At 40.2% G+C, this 15,645-nt stretch overlaps 1 protein-coding gene across 1 annotated transcript; it reads left to right on the top strand.

Moving 5' to 3' along the window:
* Positions 1–2,240: 2,240 nt before the first annotated feature.
* On the top strand, positions 2,241–14,971 carry LOC119411170 (bleomycin hydrolase; the record flags this gene model as incomplete). Its single annotated transcript, XM_037678098.1, is given in 3 exon segments — positions 2,241–2,358; positions 2,578–2,644; positions 14,716–14,971. Coding segments are annotated over 3 exon segments (346 nt in total), but the record flags the coding sequence as incomplete, so codon positions are not given.
* Between the last annotated feature and the right edge of the window lie 674 nt (positions 14,972–15,645).

Here is a 15,645-nt window from a genome sequence, read left to right as displayed (position 1 = left end):
GTGGCCCTCCAGGACCAAAATTGAACACTCCTTCCTGAGTTTACCTCATGTTTATATTCAGTATGTACCTATGAGAACTTGACTTTTGATTTAGAAACACTTTAAAAGATTGTTTCTTTTAATATTAGGATTATTGCTTCAAATGGTTTTGTTTTGCCAAAAATAAGTCTACCAGAATATTGGCCCTATTTGGTCTGAGCAGATAAAGAACTAGCTTCAAAGTTTACATCAGAAGAGCTTAATCAAATCAGATGTTGGAGTTATTTAATTTTTTATTTGATGCACTTACAGTAAACAGTCAGCTGTCTGTGTTCTGCTCCTCCATGATGTGACCCACCTCCTCTGCCACACCAGTTTTATTATAACAAACTGTTCCACAATAATGTCTTAGGGGGTTCATGTGTAGACTTGTGTAATTTACATTAGTTTTATCATCACAGGTCCTTTTTTATTTTTCCCCCATCGAGGAGTGAAGGATAATTGAAAATTTTGTCTGTCCATCTGTGCATGTTGTGAGCATAATAACTTAAAATAAGTGAAGTACCTACTTCCATTTTGGTGTCGGGCTGGCTGCATCTAGACGTAAGAAAGGTTCAATTCAAAAATTAGGTTGCCATGTCAAAATCCAAGCTGGCCTCTGCCATATATTTATTTAAACACACTATCATTTGAGAAAACTTCTTCTCTTTTTAGTTTTTATATTACTTAAAAGTAGTTTCCTGAAGTGGCTGAAGATTAATTTATGGGGGCCAAGGCCACCACTGGCCACTCCCTGGCTCCATGGTGGATAAAATGTCTGCCTCCACTCTCCAGGATCCATCATTCAGCACCACCTCGGAAAAGAAAAAGGCACCTCCCTCTGTTCTTCTCCACAGTGCAACTCCTCCCCACTTGAATATTGTGCACCAAAAACATTAAGGTTTACTTCAATCTCTGTTCAACTTCAGTTCAGAAAAACACTCCAAAACTACAAATACTCGCTTTTCAAATTCCTCTGAGACGGGGGACATTGGGGTATGAACAGATTTTCATTTTTCATTCCCTTGGTTGTCACAAAGAACAAATGATGAATTTTTGGTGGTCTGGATTACCATCCAGATCCAAGATTTTTCAAAGGATTCTTGTTTGTCCGAGCACAGGACGTTACTGCCTGAGTTTCTATTGCTATTTTTAAATGCTCTGCGATACGATACACTCTTATTACTGTCCAACCCTACTTCCAAATAAACTCCTTACATTTTAAGCATTAAAACACTATCACTAAATCTGTTCCATACGATCATCTGGACCAGAATTCATCTGCCAATATAAAGTATCAGTTTTTCCACTATGCCTCATCTCTGTCCTTCAGGTGCAGCAGCAACTTTGTCTGAGTTGCTGGCGCCAGGCTTAAATGTGCTCGCTGATGCAAACCAGCATGGTGCCGAATGTCTGTTCCTATCTCTGCAGAGGCTCATCTTCCAGACAGATGTGTTGCTGTACCAGAAGATCATAACAAGAATGAGGCTTAATCTAGCCTAATTTTTATAGTCGTTCTCAAAATAAACCCAGCCGGTCAAAGCAGATGGCCGCTTGTCCTGAGCCTGGTTCTGCTGGAGGTTACTTCCTGTTAAAAGGGAGTTTTTCCTTTCCACTGTTGCCTTTGTGCTTGTTCAGGATGGGAGACTGTGATGACATGAGGATTCATCGCAATATGCTGGTTTCTTTAGGTAAGTGGTTCCCAACGCTGGTCCCTGAGGAACGCCATCCTGCATGTTTTAGTTGTTTCTCTGCTCCAACACACCTGATTCAGTGGTTTAATTACTTCCTTAAGTTCAGCAGAAGCCTGTTAATCACCTTTTTGTTGGAGAAGAGGAACAACTAAAACATGTAGGATGGTGTTCCTCAGGGACCAGAGTTGGGAACCATTACCTTAGATGGGTAACTTTCATTATTATACTTTTCATGTATGTGAATGGTTCTGTTCAGTGCCCTGAGATGACTTCTGTTGTGACTTGGTGCTATTTAAATTGAATTGAAGTGAATTGAAAATACAGATTATAGTAGATGAGCTTTGTAGCTAATTCAAAACCCCAATATGTGGAAAGGCAGGGCCTCTTCCAGCTCTAACTAAAATACATCATGACTGTAACATAATAAACTTTGTATGAATTTATCACAAGATTTCCGATGTTCATGAGAAAGATTCAGATTCAGAAGCTGTTTCTTCTTCAACAACCTGGTTGATTGTGTTTGTGCAGGTTCAACCATGAACTGGTGTTTGGAGTGTCGGTAAAGAACCTTTCAAAGGCTGAGAGGCTGATATACGGTGACTCTCTCATGACGCACGCCATGATCCTCACTGCTGTTACAGACAAGGTACGCTCGCACACACACACACACACACACAATGGGAACCTGTACCAGAAATACACACACATTCCCAGTTTGTGTTTGTTTACACTGCTCTAATCCACTGCAGTTTTTCATAATTCTGACAATTTCCTCTGCTGTAAGTAACCCCAGCTGTCTGGTCACTTTCTCTGCTTTGACTCCATTTCTCACTCTGGCCTCTCATCGTCTGTCTCTGACTCTCAGGATGGGAAGGAAGGTTATGAAAAGTGGAGGGTGGAAAACTCCTGGGGCGACGACCGTGGGAACAAAGGTAAAACAAACGTTTTTGTTTTTTCTCTCTGAGGAATATACCACCGACTGTTGGCTGTCCGCATCTAAAACTTGGGCTTTCACCTGGATGTGGTCTTAGACGTATTTACATTTTCTGGAAAAGTCGTCCGGTTTGATGATGAATCATAATCTTGTTTGTATGAATTAAATTAAGACCAGGATTAGACAGAGTGGTTTCTATGACTTTGTGTTTGGGCCTTTTAGATAATGACAAACACCCCCTCCTGCCAACAAAACACACACACGTTAACTACTTTGGAGTGTCAGTCAGGCACGTGTACTGAAAGTAGTTTTTGACCCCCGTCACAGAGCAAAGAGGGGGAACAAGACATGTCATTTGTCCATGCATGTTGTGAGCGTAATAACCTGAAAAAATAAGAGCGGTACTGACTTCCATCTTGGTGTGTGGCTGCATCCAGGTGTAAAAAAGGTTACTATCAAAAATTGGGTTGCCATGTCAAAATCAAAGATGACCACTGCCATATGTAACCAAACCACCCCAATCATTTGAGGAAACTCAGTTTCCTCAAATGATTGGGGTGGCCAAAGAGTAATCTATGGGGGCCAAGGCCACCATTATCCACCCCCTGGCTCCACCTTTGCACCTGGTGGTGGATGAAATTGCTCCCTCCACTTGCCAGGTTCATCCCTCTGTGCTGCCTAGGACAAGAAAATGAGAACGCTACCTCTGTTCAGCTCCACAGTGTAACTCCTACCCTCTTGAATATCTGACACCAAAACAATAAAGTTTTCTTTCATTCTCTGTTCAAGTCCAGTCCAGAGAAACACTCATCTGGAAAACTACACTCATTCACTGTTCAAACCCCTCAAAGATGGAGGTCATCGGTGTACAGCTTGTTTTTTTCAAGTCAATTAAACGTTAGAGTTTTCAACGTTCTAAATCAGTGGTGTCCAACCTCGGTCTTTAAGGACCACTATGGCGACAGATTTAGTTAAGTTCCTGATTTTAGCGCACCTGATCTGAGTGAATGGGCCATAAACAGTCTTTTGTAGAAGTTGATGACTTCCTGAAGAAGAAATTAAATCAATGAATGTCGTACCTTTGAAAAGGGACACTTCTGAAACTGTCCGGGTCAGGAATGGACATCTGTCTTGTCTTGTCTTGTCTAGTCTATCTTTTTTTATTTAACGTTGGTGGAATAAAAATAGTTACACATAGTTATAATTAGAAGCTGCAACACATTAAGATACACTGACATATTAATAGAAATCAAAAGTTTAAAGAATTGCATCTCAACAAAAACGGCTGCTGATCATGTTTCAGATGTTTGTGTGATACGTTTAGAGTATCTGATCTAAGTTATGGCTGTCAAAGTCCTAGTAAGAGCTGATGATGGCATCAGTTTCATCCTGTTCCCACAGCATGATTCTGCCACCACCATGCTTCGCTGTGGGGATGGTGGTCAGCATGATGTGGGAGGTTTGTGCCAGACGTGTTGTCCTTAAGGACCTGAACGTTCAGTTGTAATTTCTTCTGACCACAGGACCTTCTTCCACATATTTGGAGAATTTCAACAAACTTCAACGAGTTTGTCTTTTTAAATTTTCTTTAACCACTTTCCTGCTGCTCTTCCATGGAGTCTGGCTCTGTGTAACTTATCGTGGTCCCATAAACAGATCCTCCTGTCTTTGCAGAAGAGCGGTTATCTTTGGCCTCCTGGCTGCTCCTCTGGTTAATGACCTCCTTTCTCACTTAATGGATTTTGCTGGTTTGCTGTGGTTGTATATTCTTCCCATTTTCCTCCAAGTTACAGAGACTACATCACTTTCTCTGCTGTGGAATTAAAATACTACATTATTCTGCATGGTCTTTGTCAGTTTAGCCTGATACCAAATGCAGATGCCAAAAAGGGAGCTGAAAATGATGCAACACTTCAACTTTGATTATGTTTAATGTCAAATTTATTTGACATTTACTCTCTCTAACACGACAACACTCGAACAGTGCAAATTTGTACATTTTCACAAATCTAACCTGTTCACAAGAGACAAGTGAAAAGCGCATAAGCAGTAGTGCATTAATAGATATACTTGACAGTTTTTTAAACTAAAAATTAACTTAAAACGGAAGCCTTTTATATCGGTGAGTTATTTTGATGGAGGGGCCGATGTCCAATATTGAGCTTTATCGCTAATATCGGCCGATACCGATACAATGCTGATAATATTGTGCATCCCTCATATTTTCCTTATTTAACTTCATTAATCTGGAGTATTTTGTCTAATCAAATGGAAAAACCTGATGAAATGTTTAAGAGAAGCTTGAGTTTGACTTTGTAAAGCCGCATCAGTCGATGGTTCACTGTTCCTTTGTGGTGAGGCACAACACAGACTGATCATAAATCATTGTAGCGCCTCTTCACCTGCACGTGCACATGACATCCCAGCAGGTTGTTCACTAAGAGGCTGAGCGTTGCCACGACACGTCTGATTTCAAGAAGACTTGGTCTTTGGAGCAGCAGACCTTTTATATTTAGTCTGTTTGCTTTGTAGTCCTCAAAGTTAATTTGCCTGGGTTTAGTTGTATAATAGTTGTTGAATGAATTAATCCTAAAGCAGCCGAGACACAGACAGTGGTCATGTGTTTCTTTCAACACCTGGATTATAATTACTGCCTTCTGTCTCCTTTCTGCAAGCTGATGCCGTCCTGTGCGATCACTTCTGTTCAGAGACTGTATAAATTGTTAGATTTGGGATTTTTGTTGTGTTTGTAGCAAATTGCTGCAAATTAGTGACGTGTTCACTGAAATTGAGCGTAACTGAACAACAAAAGGAGACGAGCAGTACGCTGATGTTTCCCGTCATTAAGGGATTTGAAGAGTGAATGTTTGTACTTTTCGAGATTGTTTTTCTGGACTGGAATTGCAAGGAAACCTTAATGGTTTGGGTGCAAGATATTCAAGTGTGTGGAAGTGACACTGTGGAGAACAGAGGGAGGTTTTATTTATTTATTTGTGCTTGAGAGGCAGCACAGAGTGACCGATCCTGGTGAGTGGAGGGAACAATTTTATCCACCACCAGGTGCAATGGTGGAACCAGGGAGTGGCCAGTGGTGTCCATGGCCCCCATTCAGAACAGCTGCTCCTCTGAAACACACGTTTCCTCCACTCTTAATGTTTGATAAAATGTTCGCAGCACACAGGATATGGAGGTAATTTAATGATTGCATGATTTAAGAACCTAACAAATCTAACGTTAAGTCAGCTTTGTTTGTTTAATAAAATGGGCAGCACGGTGGATTAGTGGTTAGCACTGTTGCCTCACAGTAAGAAGTTCAACGCCACGTTTGGATCTAGGCTCTTTCTGTGTGGATTTTGCATTTTCTCCTCCTGTTTGTGTGTTTGGTCATTCTGTGCCAAATCACCCCCAAATAACAAGAAAATTCTTTATCAGACCATCTCAGATTTTAACTTGGCAAGTAGGAACTTGGCACATTTGTTAACTGTGATCCCACAGTGCAGGAGCTAAAATTTTAGGTCCATCAGACCAGTAGTTCCAGAGATACGCACCCCAAATTTTGAGATTTTTTTGTCTAAATTGGGCGTGGTCACCAAACACCAGCTGCTTGTTCACAGCCAGGGGAGAAAACTTGTATAGATTTTTTTTTTTTTTCTCTGTCCCAAAAAATGTGTTTGTGCTTTTTTTTTTTTTTTTTTTTTTAACTTTAATGTCCATGTACTGAACAGTTATTTTTTCTGCATCCAAAGGTACCCTCCACAAGCTGAACCGCAGCGATTATTTGGCAGCAATGTTGAACTGATTGATTCAACAGAACAACCAGTTTATCTCAAACTGTAAGATCTAGACTCTGTCAGTTTTGGTCAATGAAAGATTTTATCAGCTGAGATCTGCACCAGTAAGTCAAAGCTGTGCAGCCAGAACAAACTCAGAACTGTTGACTCTCTAAAGTATTTTTTTAAGCATGTAGACAGCTGAAGGGTATTAAAATGAAGTTGTTTGTAAACTTAATTACGATTCAATACCAACCAAAAACCTTGTGTTGGGTCTTGATTTTTACGTGTTGGAGTAGGGTCATGGTCAAGGACTTCTTGCACACAAGTGATTTTGATGTGTTTAAATAGAGAAACGTTGCTTATACAATATAAACTTGCCAAAAGTCAAATTAAAGACAAATGTTCATTCAATACAATAAACATATAGAGAATAAACATTTACAATAAGCATGGGCTAAAAATGTCCCAAGTTATTGAAAAATTGATAGACCCTTAAGACCATTAAGGAGTTTTAAACCAAGAAAACATTTCGTAACATCAGTGGAAAGTTGAAATGGTTTCCCATTACTTAAGGTTGTTTTGTCTTATGAAACACCTCACACACACAGCACTGCAGGTTCTCCACACCACCGCCCCAGAACTCTCTTTATTCCACTGATCCTTCCATCCTTGTTCATCTTGCAACCGTCTGCTTCATCTCAGTCTCTCAACTCAACATTCCCCCACATTTTATTTGGGCTTTTCAGGTCCGTTGCGCATCGGTGGCTAACCATTTGTGTCTGTGTAACACCCTCGCAGATATGCGCACATACAACATTTACTTTAGGCCACAAACTTCAGTGGTAAAACATGTGAAAAACCCTCAGTTGAAATGTTTTCGTCCCCCGTCGTGGAGCATTCCCTGTTCAGTTCCAGTCAGCGGTGTAGTCCGCATTGTTGTAGTGGGTATACTGTGCTTAGAAACCAAAGTACACTGGTTAGTACAATGTAATCGTCAATTTATTTTGATTTTTAAGCATATTGAACATTTCCAAATTTATCTGATACTTATATTTGAATAAATGTACAACAAACTTTGTACAACAGTTGGCTATGTATTAAAAACATGTTACAGAATTTATAAAACGGTATCAAAGAGAAGCGCTGCATACAGACAGATTGTTACAGAAACGTTTAACGTATCAGTGACACGTGCCTAATGATATGTCACATATCATCAGGCACTTTTAAGTGGGTATGCTGAAATTCTTAAGCTTTTCTAGTGGGTATACTCCGTATATCTGAGTATCGCATAGACTACATCACTGATTCCAGTCCAGAAAAACACTTCTCCAAAACATTCACTCTTCAAAATCCCTCGGCAATGGTGGACATCAGTGTACCGCTTGTTCGCACTGATTGTATTTCACAAGAAGACAGAGAGCAAAGCCCCCGGTCCTAATTAACCATGTTTTTCAGAACAAAAAGGTATGAAATGATTTGTAGTAAACACAAAGGTGTGTTGATTTGGTGATTTATTTAGGAATCACAAAATTATATTCAGTGGTAGAGGACCAAGAGGGAGCAGAAAGACAAAGTACAGTGTGTTCTATAAAGTTCATAAAAATCAAACGCCTCCCTTTTAGGCCTCTTAAGTTTCCCCCTGACCCAGAATAAATCTCATGAGTGGTTTAACTTTCTGTTTCCCCTTTTTGTAACCCTCAAACAGCCGTTGTTATGGCTCTCCTCACTCTGCAATTCATACTTTTACACCATTTTAGACAAACGTTTGGCCACACTCTAAAGCTTTTATTTTCCAGTGTGAAAGTACTTTTGGCTGAGATTGAATGCCTAACATTTATCATTCAGTAGTAGAGTTTGAACCCTATTTTTTTTTCCTTCCCTTGAGATGGGGACAACTTGATTTCCCTCCAATTTTACTTTTGTTATTGAGTAAACACAAGCGAATGTTAATGTTGAAGAAAGGATTTCCATCATCCCCTCCATGTATCTGTCTCGTCCGTCTCAATTGAAAGCCAGCTTTCATTTTCTTGGAAGGATGTTGGGAAGTGTCAATTATTTCCCAGATTCGAGTTGCGTTGACGTCAGTGTTGTCATCCCACAACACTGGACATTAGAGCCACCTGCTTTTTTTATATTGTGCAAGTCTCCCTCATTTCAACAGAATGAGGGGAGGCATGACCCATGGGTGCATGTACACAGAACCTCTGGGGACGGCCAGTCTTGTTTTGGCACTGTGTTGTTGGCAGCCGATCTATTGAGTTCTGTGGCTTTGGGGATGGAGCCTCTGTGGTCTGGGCTTGTTTCAGAGTATCCCACTGATGCTTAACTAGTCTGGGACCTGGGGGTTTTGAGGCCAGGTCAGCGCCTTGGACTCTTGCGTTCGATGAGCTGTTTTTGTGGTGGCAGTGTCCTGCTACGAGAAAGCCACGGCCACGTAGGGAATGTTTCTGTGGTCTCCACCAGTGTTTAGGAAGGTGAGACTTGTCAACAGCGTATCCTCATGAATGTTAGACTGAACTTTCCCCAGTGTTTATTATCTGAATCTACCATCAAGATTATTTATTTAAAATCCACTTACTCGTCAGCAGCTGAATGTTGTGACTCATCTTTTTCAAAATACAATGGAACATCTTTTTTTTTTTTTTTTGTATTCGTAACTTTTGAGCAACCTATATGTATTTTTTTCCTATTTAGATTACATGTTTGCAGTCAATGAAATTAAATGCAATTCTTAGCAGACCTATGAAGACATTATAAGAATACATGGACTTCATTGTTTTACTAATACATGGCTGCAGGAATGCATTTTGGATTTGAGTGCAACCATGACTGACAAGGGTGTTCAACCTGGTCCTCGTGGGCCACTACCCTGCATATTTTACTTGTTTCCCTGCTCCAACAGACCTGATTCAGTGGATGAATAACCTCTTCCATGTTCTGTAGAAGCTTGTTAATCACCCATTGATATACATCGGGCATTTCTAACAGAGAAACATCTGAAACATGCAGGATAGTGGCCCTTGAGGACCAGGACTGGGCACCCTTTTCTGTAGGATTGAAGAACAAGTACCAAGATGCTGGTAATTTTCATTCAACCTTTATTTATGCAGGTTAGTCTCATTGAGCCACAAGGACTCTTACAAGAGAGACCCGTTTTAAACAATGAACACAGATGAGGTACAGACAACAATATACAGCCATAAAATGTATATAAAATGAAAAGTAAACAAAAGTAGTGATATAAAATAAAGTCAAGCTACATTATGAAACGAGGTCAAATTCTAAAAACAAGAACATGTCTGCATTGCTGTTTGCATTGAACTAAACAGTTGTTTAAAATCCCTTAGAGAGGTCAAAGTCAAGAGCTTCGGCTCTTTTTGTAAGGTATTCCAAGAAACAGGAGCAGAGTAAGAGAAGGCCCTTTTGCAGAGTTCAGTCCGCATTGAGGGGACGCTGCAGGTAATGATCTCTGTCCTGAGAGCGCACGCTGTAGCTGCACTGACAAAGTAACATATAGGAGAAGATGTATGAAGGCAACAGACTAAAGAAGTGATTTTCAAATGAAAATGTACCAGTGTGAGAGTCTGCATGACGTTAATGAAGTCCATTTGACCAATGAGTACAGGGTGCAGTGATGGGTATGATAGTTGCAACCAGTTATGAATCTTAGCACACCATGATAGACAGCATCCAACATCTGCAGGGTGCTTGCAGGAGCATTTGTGTAAATAATGGCATAGTCAGTGGAGGGAAGGAAAGTTGTAGTGACAAGGTGTTTCCTAACATTCAGAGTTAGACAGGATCTATTTCTGAAAAGGAAACCTCATTTTATTTTCTATTGCTTTATCAAATTTTCGACATGAGGTTGAAAAGAGAGATGTGCATGGACCAAGATTCTCAAGTATTTGTAAGAATCTACAAACTATATAGGAACACCATTAAGATAAGATAGAAGGAAGGACTGCTGGTACCTCTTAAAAAGTTAAATCTGGTCCTCTGGACATTCAAAGTTTTTGAATGTCCAGAGGACCAGATTTAACTTTTTTAGATTTTTCTACCTGGATTATTGAGCATGCATCAGGAGACTGCTGGTACCGACTTCCTGTTCAAAAACAGCATCCCTTTTGGTTTTGTCAGCATTTAGCACCAGTTTGCGATGGAACAAATCTGACTGGGTGATGTCAAATACAGTCTGTAAAAGCTGGAAAACGTTAGCAACTGTGTTAGTTCGACAGTAAACAACCGTATCGTTGTAATTAGATGTACAGGTATATATGAATGTTTCTGTTCAGTGCCCTGAGATGACTTCTGTTGTGACTTGGTGCTACATAAATAAACTGAATTGAATTGAATTGGACTGAGTTGACCTCGAGCTCTGTGTACCAAAACATGCTAATCAGTAATGTCAGTAATGTAATCGCCTCAGTTTATGTGTTCATTCACAAACCAATAAACAAATTTAATGAAATTCTCAGTAAATAATCATTGGCTGCACATCTACAGCTGATGAACATTTGGAGTCATGCAATTCAAGACGACTGCCACAACTAATAAACTTCAGCAAACATAAAAATGGCTACAAAAAAAATACAATTTTACAGTTGAGCTCAAATTTAAAATAGTAGAAGCCGAGTCAACCCTAAAACATAATCTGAAAACTTGAGGGTTGTGCAAGATATCACATTTGATCATGCAAGTTATTAACTTTAAAAATGCTAATACTTTATTTTTCCAAATAAAAGAATCTTTGTTGAAAACTCGGGTGATATCATTCCTGCAAGGAATTCTAGGCCTTTAATTTTTCCTGGCTTTAAAAAGGTCTCTGTTGTTCGATCTGTTTTAGTTTCAACTACATTTGTTCTCAAGGCAGTCTACCCCTATGGGTAAATGACACCCAGCATTTTTACACATGCGCGCACACACACGCACGCATACACACCCACCCATGCCACCCAACATGTTGGTTCTAGGAAGCTCCCATCAGCTCACAGGAACACCGCAGTGGGAACCAGGCGCCGTGCCATACTAGATGTGCGTACTTGGAAGAACGTGTACACCCAACACGTGCAATCCTGATGCTTTGTTTTGAACTGTGGCATGTTCTTGCAGTTCCTCTCATGTCCTTGATAAGTCAACCTGACAGTGGGGGTGTTGGCTTAACTCTAAGCACATGAAGATGAGACAAGAAAATTTGGGCTGTTATGCAGCTGCAACAAAGCAGGAAATTAAACCCAAAAACCATTTGTTAAAGTCTGATTTCAATCCATCTGAGCACGTTCAGCTTTAATCTTTGGTCTCTAGGACCTTGAATGAGACTGAACCAACATTGTTTAGTTTTTTTGAGGTGGACATGAAGGGCTGGTACCAGTTATTCTGTCAACTCCAAGGGGTGGGGGTCCTTCTTGTCTGTCGTCCTCCACTTATATGCAACAACAGTTTACTGATTAAAGAGCACTTAGGAGCTTTTAAAATGTGCACAAGGATGATTGTCCTCAGTATTGTTCCTCCTGTTTAAAGAGAAAAATGGATCAGTTTAAGTACTGTCGGAACATGTTCCTGAATCAGATCAGAACGTGCGCTGGAATTTAGGCTTTGTGTAAAATAAACCGTTTGGACTCTTTTATCTTTGAAAAATATGTGGACTTTGGTGCGAAAAGTCCACTTCAGAAGAGGGGAATCTTACATAAGTGCGCCGTAATGATCCTGTAATCCAGTCTGCGTTTTGACATAAAGTTCATAAAGAAATTCAGGGTTCAATTGTCCGAGCAAATGGCCAGGATCATAACAGAACCCGTCAAAACATTCAGTTAAATCTGCAGGTTACAGATTTCTTTCACCAGGAATCATGTGAGCAGTCCTGGGAAAAAAGTCAATCCTCTTTCAACTCTAGGGATTTTTGTATCGGTACATAATGAAAATAATCCAGTCTTTGCCAGGTCTCAGAATTATTCAGATCTTATCACAAGTGCATAAAACACAACAAACTCCACCGTGGCATGATTGCTTAATCAAATGCAATGTAAAAATGAAAGTCCATGGTTGGTTTTCCTCTTGAACTTAAAGGGCCATTTCCCAGAACTGTTTAGACTCTAGAGACCTCAGTAAGCATAATAAAATCTAAGATTAAAGTTTGTACAAAGAGAAAATACTGAAAATTCATGACATTTGTAGAAAAATTGCCAGGAAAAAAAAAAGACTTTTCTCCCTTTTAAAACATGGCAGCATGGCTTTGGTTTGCAAACTTGTGTCTGAAGGAACCAAAAGACTTGCTTCTGCAAGACCAAAGTACAGGGGCTCAGGCCTCATGCTTACCATACCCAACATATAGGAGCTGGGATGGGGTAGATGTAGGGCAGCCGGCTTGGGACCCGAAAGTCCCAGGTTCGATCCCCAGGCATTCCCACATGTCGTGGTGTCGCTGAGCAAGACACCTAATCCCCAATTGCTCCCTGGGCACTTGCTTAGCTGCCCACTGCTCCACCTGGGTGTATCTCAGGTGCGATGGGTTAAATGCAGAGAACTAAGTTTGCCATTGTATGAGAACATACAATGATGACAACACAGCACTTTACTTACTTTATATCAGCACAAAAACATCATACCTGTTGATGGGCACGAAGGTGGAGGGTTAGCGCTATGGGCTTGTTTTACAGATACAGGTCCTGGACACCTTGCAGCCTTGGAACCATCAGGAAACTCCTCTGTGTACCAAAGTTTGTTAGAGTCCAATGTGAGGACATCTGTCTGAATGCTACAGCTTGGATGAAACCGGGTGACATGACGGTTCAATGATTTCTAACAGGGCAGCAAATTTAATTCAATTCAGTTTATTGATATAGCACCAAGTCACAACAGAAGTCATCTCAGGGCACTGAACAGAAACATTCACATATAAATAATTTAACATTATTTATCTGAGGAGCAGACTGCTTTGAATTTAACTCCATCACAGAACTCTCATCTTGAGCAAGCATGAAGGCGACCGTGGAAAGGAAAATCTCCCACATGAGGCAGAAACTTGTAGCAGAACCAGCCTCAGGACAAGTGTCCATCTGCTTCGACCAGCTGGGTTTGAAAAGAACAGGAAGGAGGATCAGATACACAATGGCAGGTTGAGAATCACGTTAAGCTAGAAATAAAATCAAATGAAAACTATTCAATTTTAACCATTCATTGAAGGAAATGAGGTCAACTTGTCTTCTAGTAGTCTAAGCCTATAGCAGAATAACAAGCCAACACGAACTATAGGATTTATCAAAAAGGAAAGTCTTATTCCCAGTCTTAAAACTGGATAATGTGTCAGCCTCACGGACAAAAACTGTAAGTTTGTTCCACAAGAGAGGAGACTGAGAACTGAAAGATCTTCCTCCCATTCTGCTTCTGGAAACTCTAGGAATCACAAGTAAGCCTGCAGTCTGAGAGCAAAGTGCTTTGTTAGGAAATTTTAAACTAAATGTAACTTAAAATGGATGAAAATGAAAGACGCGAGGTAACGCAACGGTCCAGTCAAAGGCAAGAACTCAACCTGTTTGAAATGCTGTACTGAAACAAATGCCTACAAGTCTCTAAAGAGAAATGGGGCAAAATTGTTCCTATATGATGAGTGAGACTAATGAGGTCCTGCACAATATCACTATTCAATTCAGTTTATTGTTATAGCACCAAGTCACAACAGAGGTCATCTCAAGGCACTGAACGGAAACATTCATATAAATAAAAGTAAGTTAATAACATTTAATTATGTGAGAAGCAGACTGCTTTGTGTTTAACTTCGTCACAGGCTCATCCTGAGAGAGCATGAAGGCAACAGTTGAACACTACAGAGTTACTGCTGCCAAGAGGCTCTACAAGCTGCTCAACCAGCCGAATTTCACTCAAAGCTTTTCATTTTGGTTTCATTTGTATTTAATATAAATGACTGTGTAAAGTCTGACGTGTGTCTTTGTACACTTGAGGTTTGGTTACGATATTTTAGAACATGATGAAAACCAGCTCATCTTATTGTGTCCTGAGATTGGAAGAGGGTGGACCGTTTCTTTCCCTGGATCTCAAAGGAACCTGATAATAAGCTATCACTTTGTCACTACTACTACACCTTCCTAAAACTATATAAATCTGTATGTAACGTATGTGTTGCTTTATTATTTTTGTCTGTTGGACACTTTGCACACTGAACCAGTATAATTTGATGAGTCGGACTGTAACAGATCTCTGAAAAAGGACTAAAGAAGTCTTGAACCGTTGTTTTTATGTGGTTTCTCGTACTCCTCAACCCCAAACTGTTTCTCTGCAGGTTACCTCATCATGACAGACGACTGGTTCTCCGAGTACGTGTATGAGGTGGTGGTAGACAAAAAATTCCTTTCCTCTGACGTCCTGGACGTGATGCAACGAGATCCCATCGTACTTCCAGCCTGGGACCCCATGGGATCGTTGGCAAATCCCAAGTTTTAGCCTCTGCCTCTGGTCTAATTGACTCCGCCCAGTTCCACGGCCACTTTTACCTCCAATATTTCCCTCGCATCTCTTTACAGAAGAGCCTGTTCTTAAAGGAAAATAAAAATCTTTTTTTTTTTTTTTACTGGACTGCTTGTGGTTTTTGTCTACCTTTCTTCTAAGGATTGTACTGCAGTTTTTTATTCAAAAATCATAGATGCTGCTTATTATTATTGTTATTATTATTATTATTATTTTATTTTATTTTATTATACACCCATCAAAAAACAGACGTATTCCCACATACTCTCTGTGTGTCTGTAAACTTTCTCTTGTTCATACCAGAACTTCTGATCCACTTGAGATAATTTTATGAAACTTCATACACATCTGCATCATCACTAGACGGAGTGTCTGGTAAACGTTTCATCACCCAAGCTCTAAGGTCAAGGTCAACATTCAAACAAGGTCTTTGCTTCTCCGGACTATCACTATAATAGTTTGTCATTGGGTGTAAAATGTGCCGTGTGCTGTATTCTTGTTCTCTTTATAACTGGTGGGCTTCATAAACCGAGGCTTTCAAAGTTAAACAGTCTTCTTGCCTTTGTAAAGTGGACTGCTAATCTCAAAGCAATTGGTATTCCAGTTGACTTACTGACGATTGGCTGTGATCAGAATAATGTGTCCCATCAGCTGAGGAAACCAGCTGAAGGTGATGTACATGGGAGGTACTGAGCAGGACGTCTTTTATGCTGCTGTGAGACTTTAAATAAGAAATGAAGCTCAT

Source organism: Nematolebias whitei, chromosome 6 (genome assembly GCF_014905685.2).
Source record: "Nematolebias whitei isolate Nwh7 chromosome 6, NemWhi1, whole genome shotgun sequence".
NCBI lineage: Eukaryota > Metazoa > Chordata > Actinopteri > Cyprinodontiformes > Rivulidae > Nematolebias > Nematolebias whitei.
Note: the sequence above shows the minus strand (reverse complement) of the source record. Positions and strands in the feature narration are given on the sequence as shown.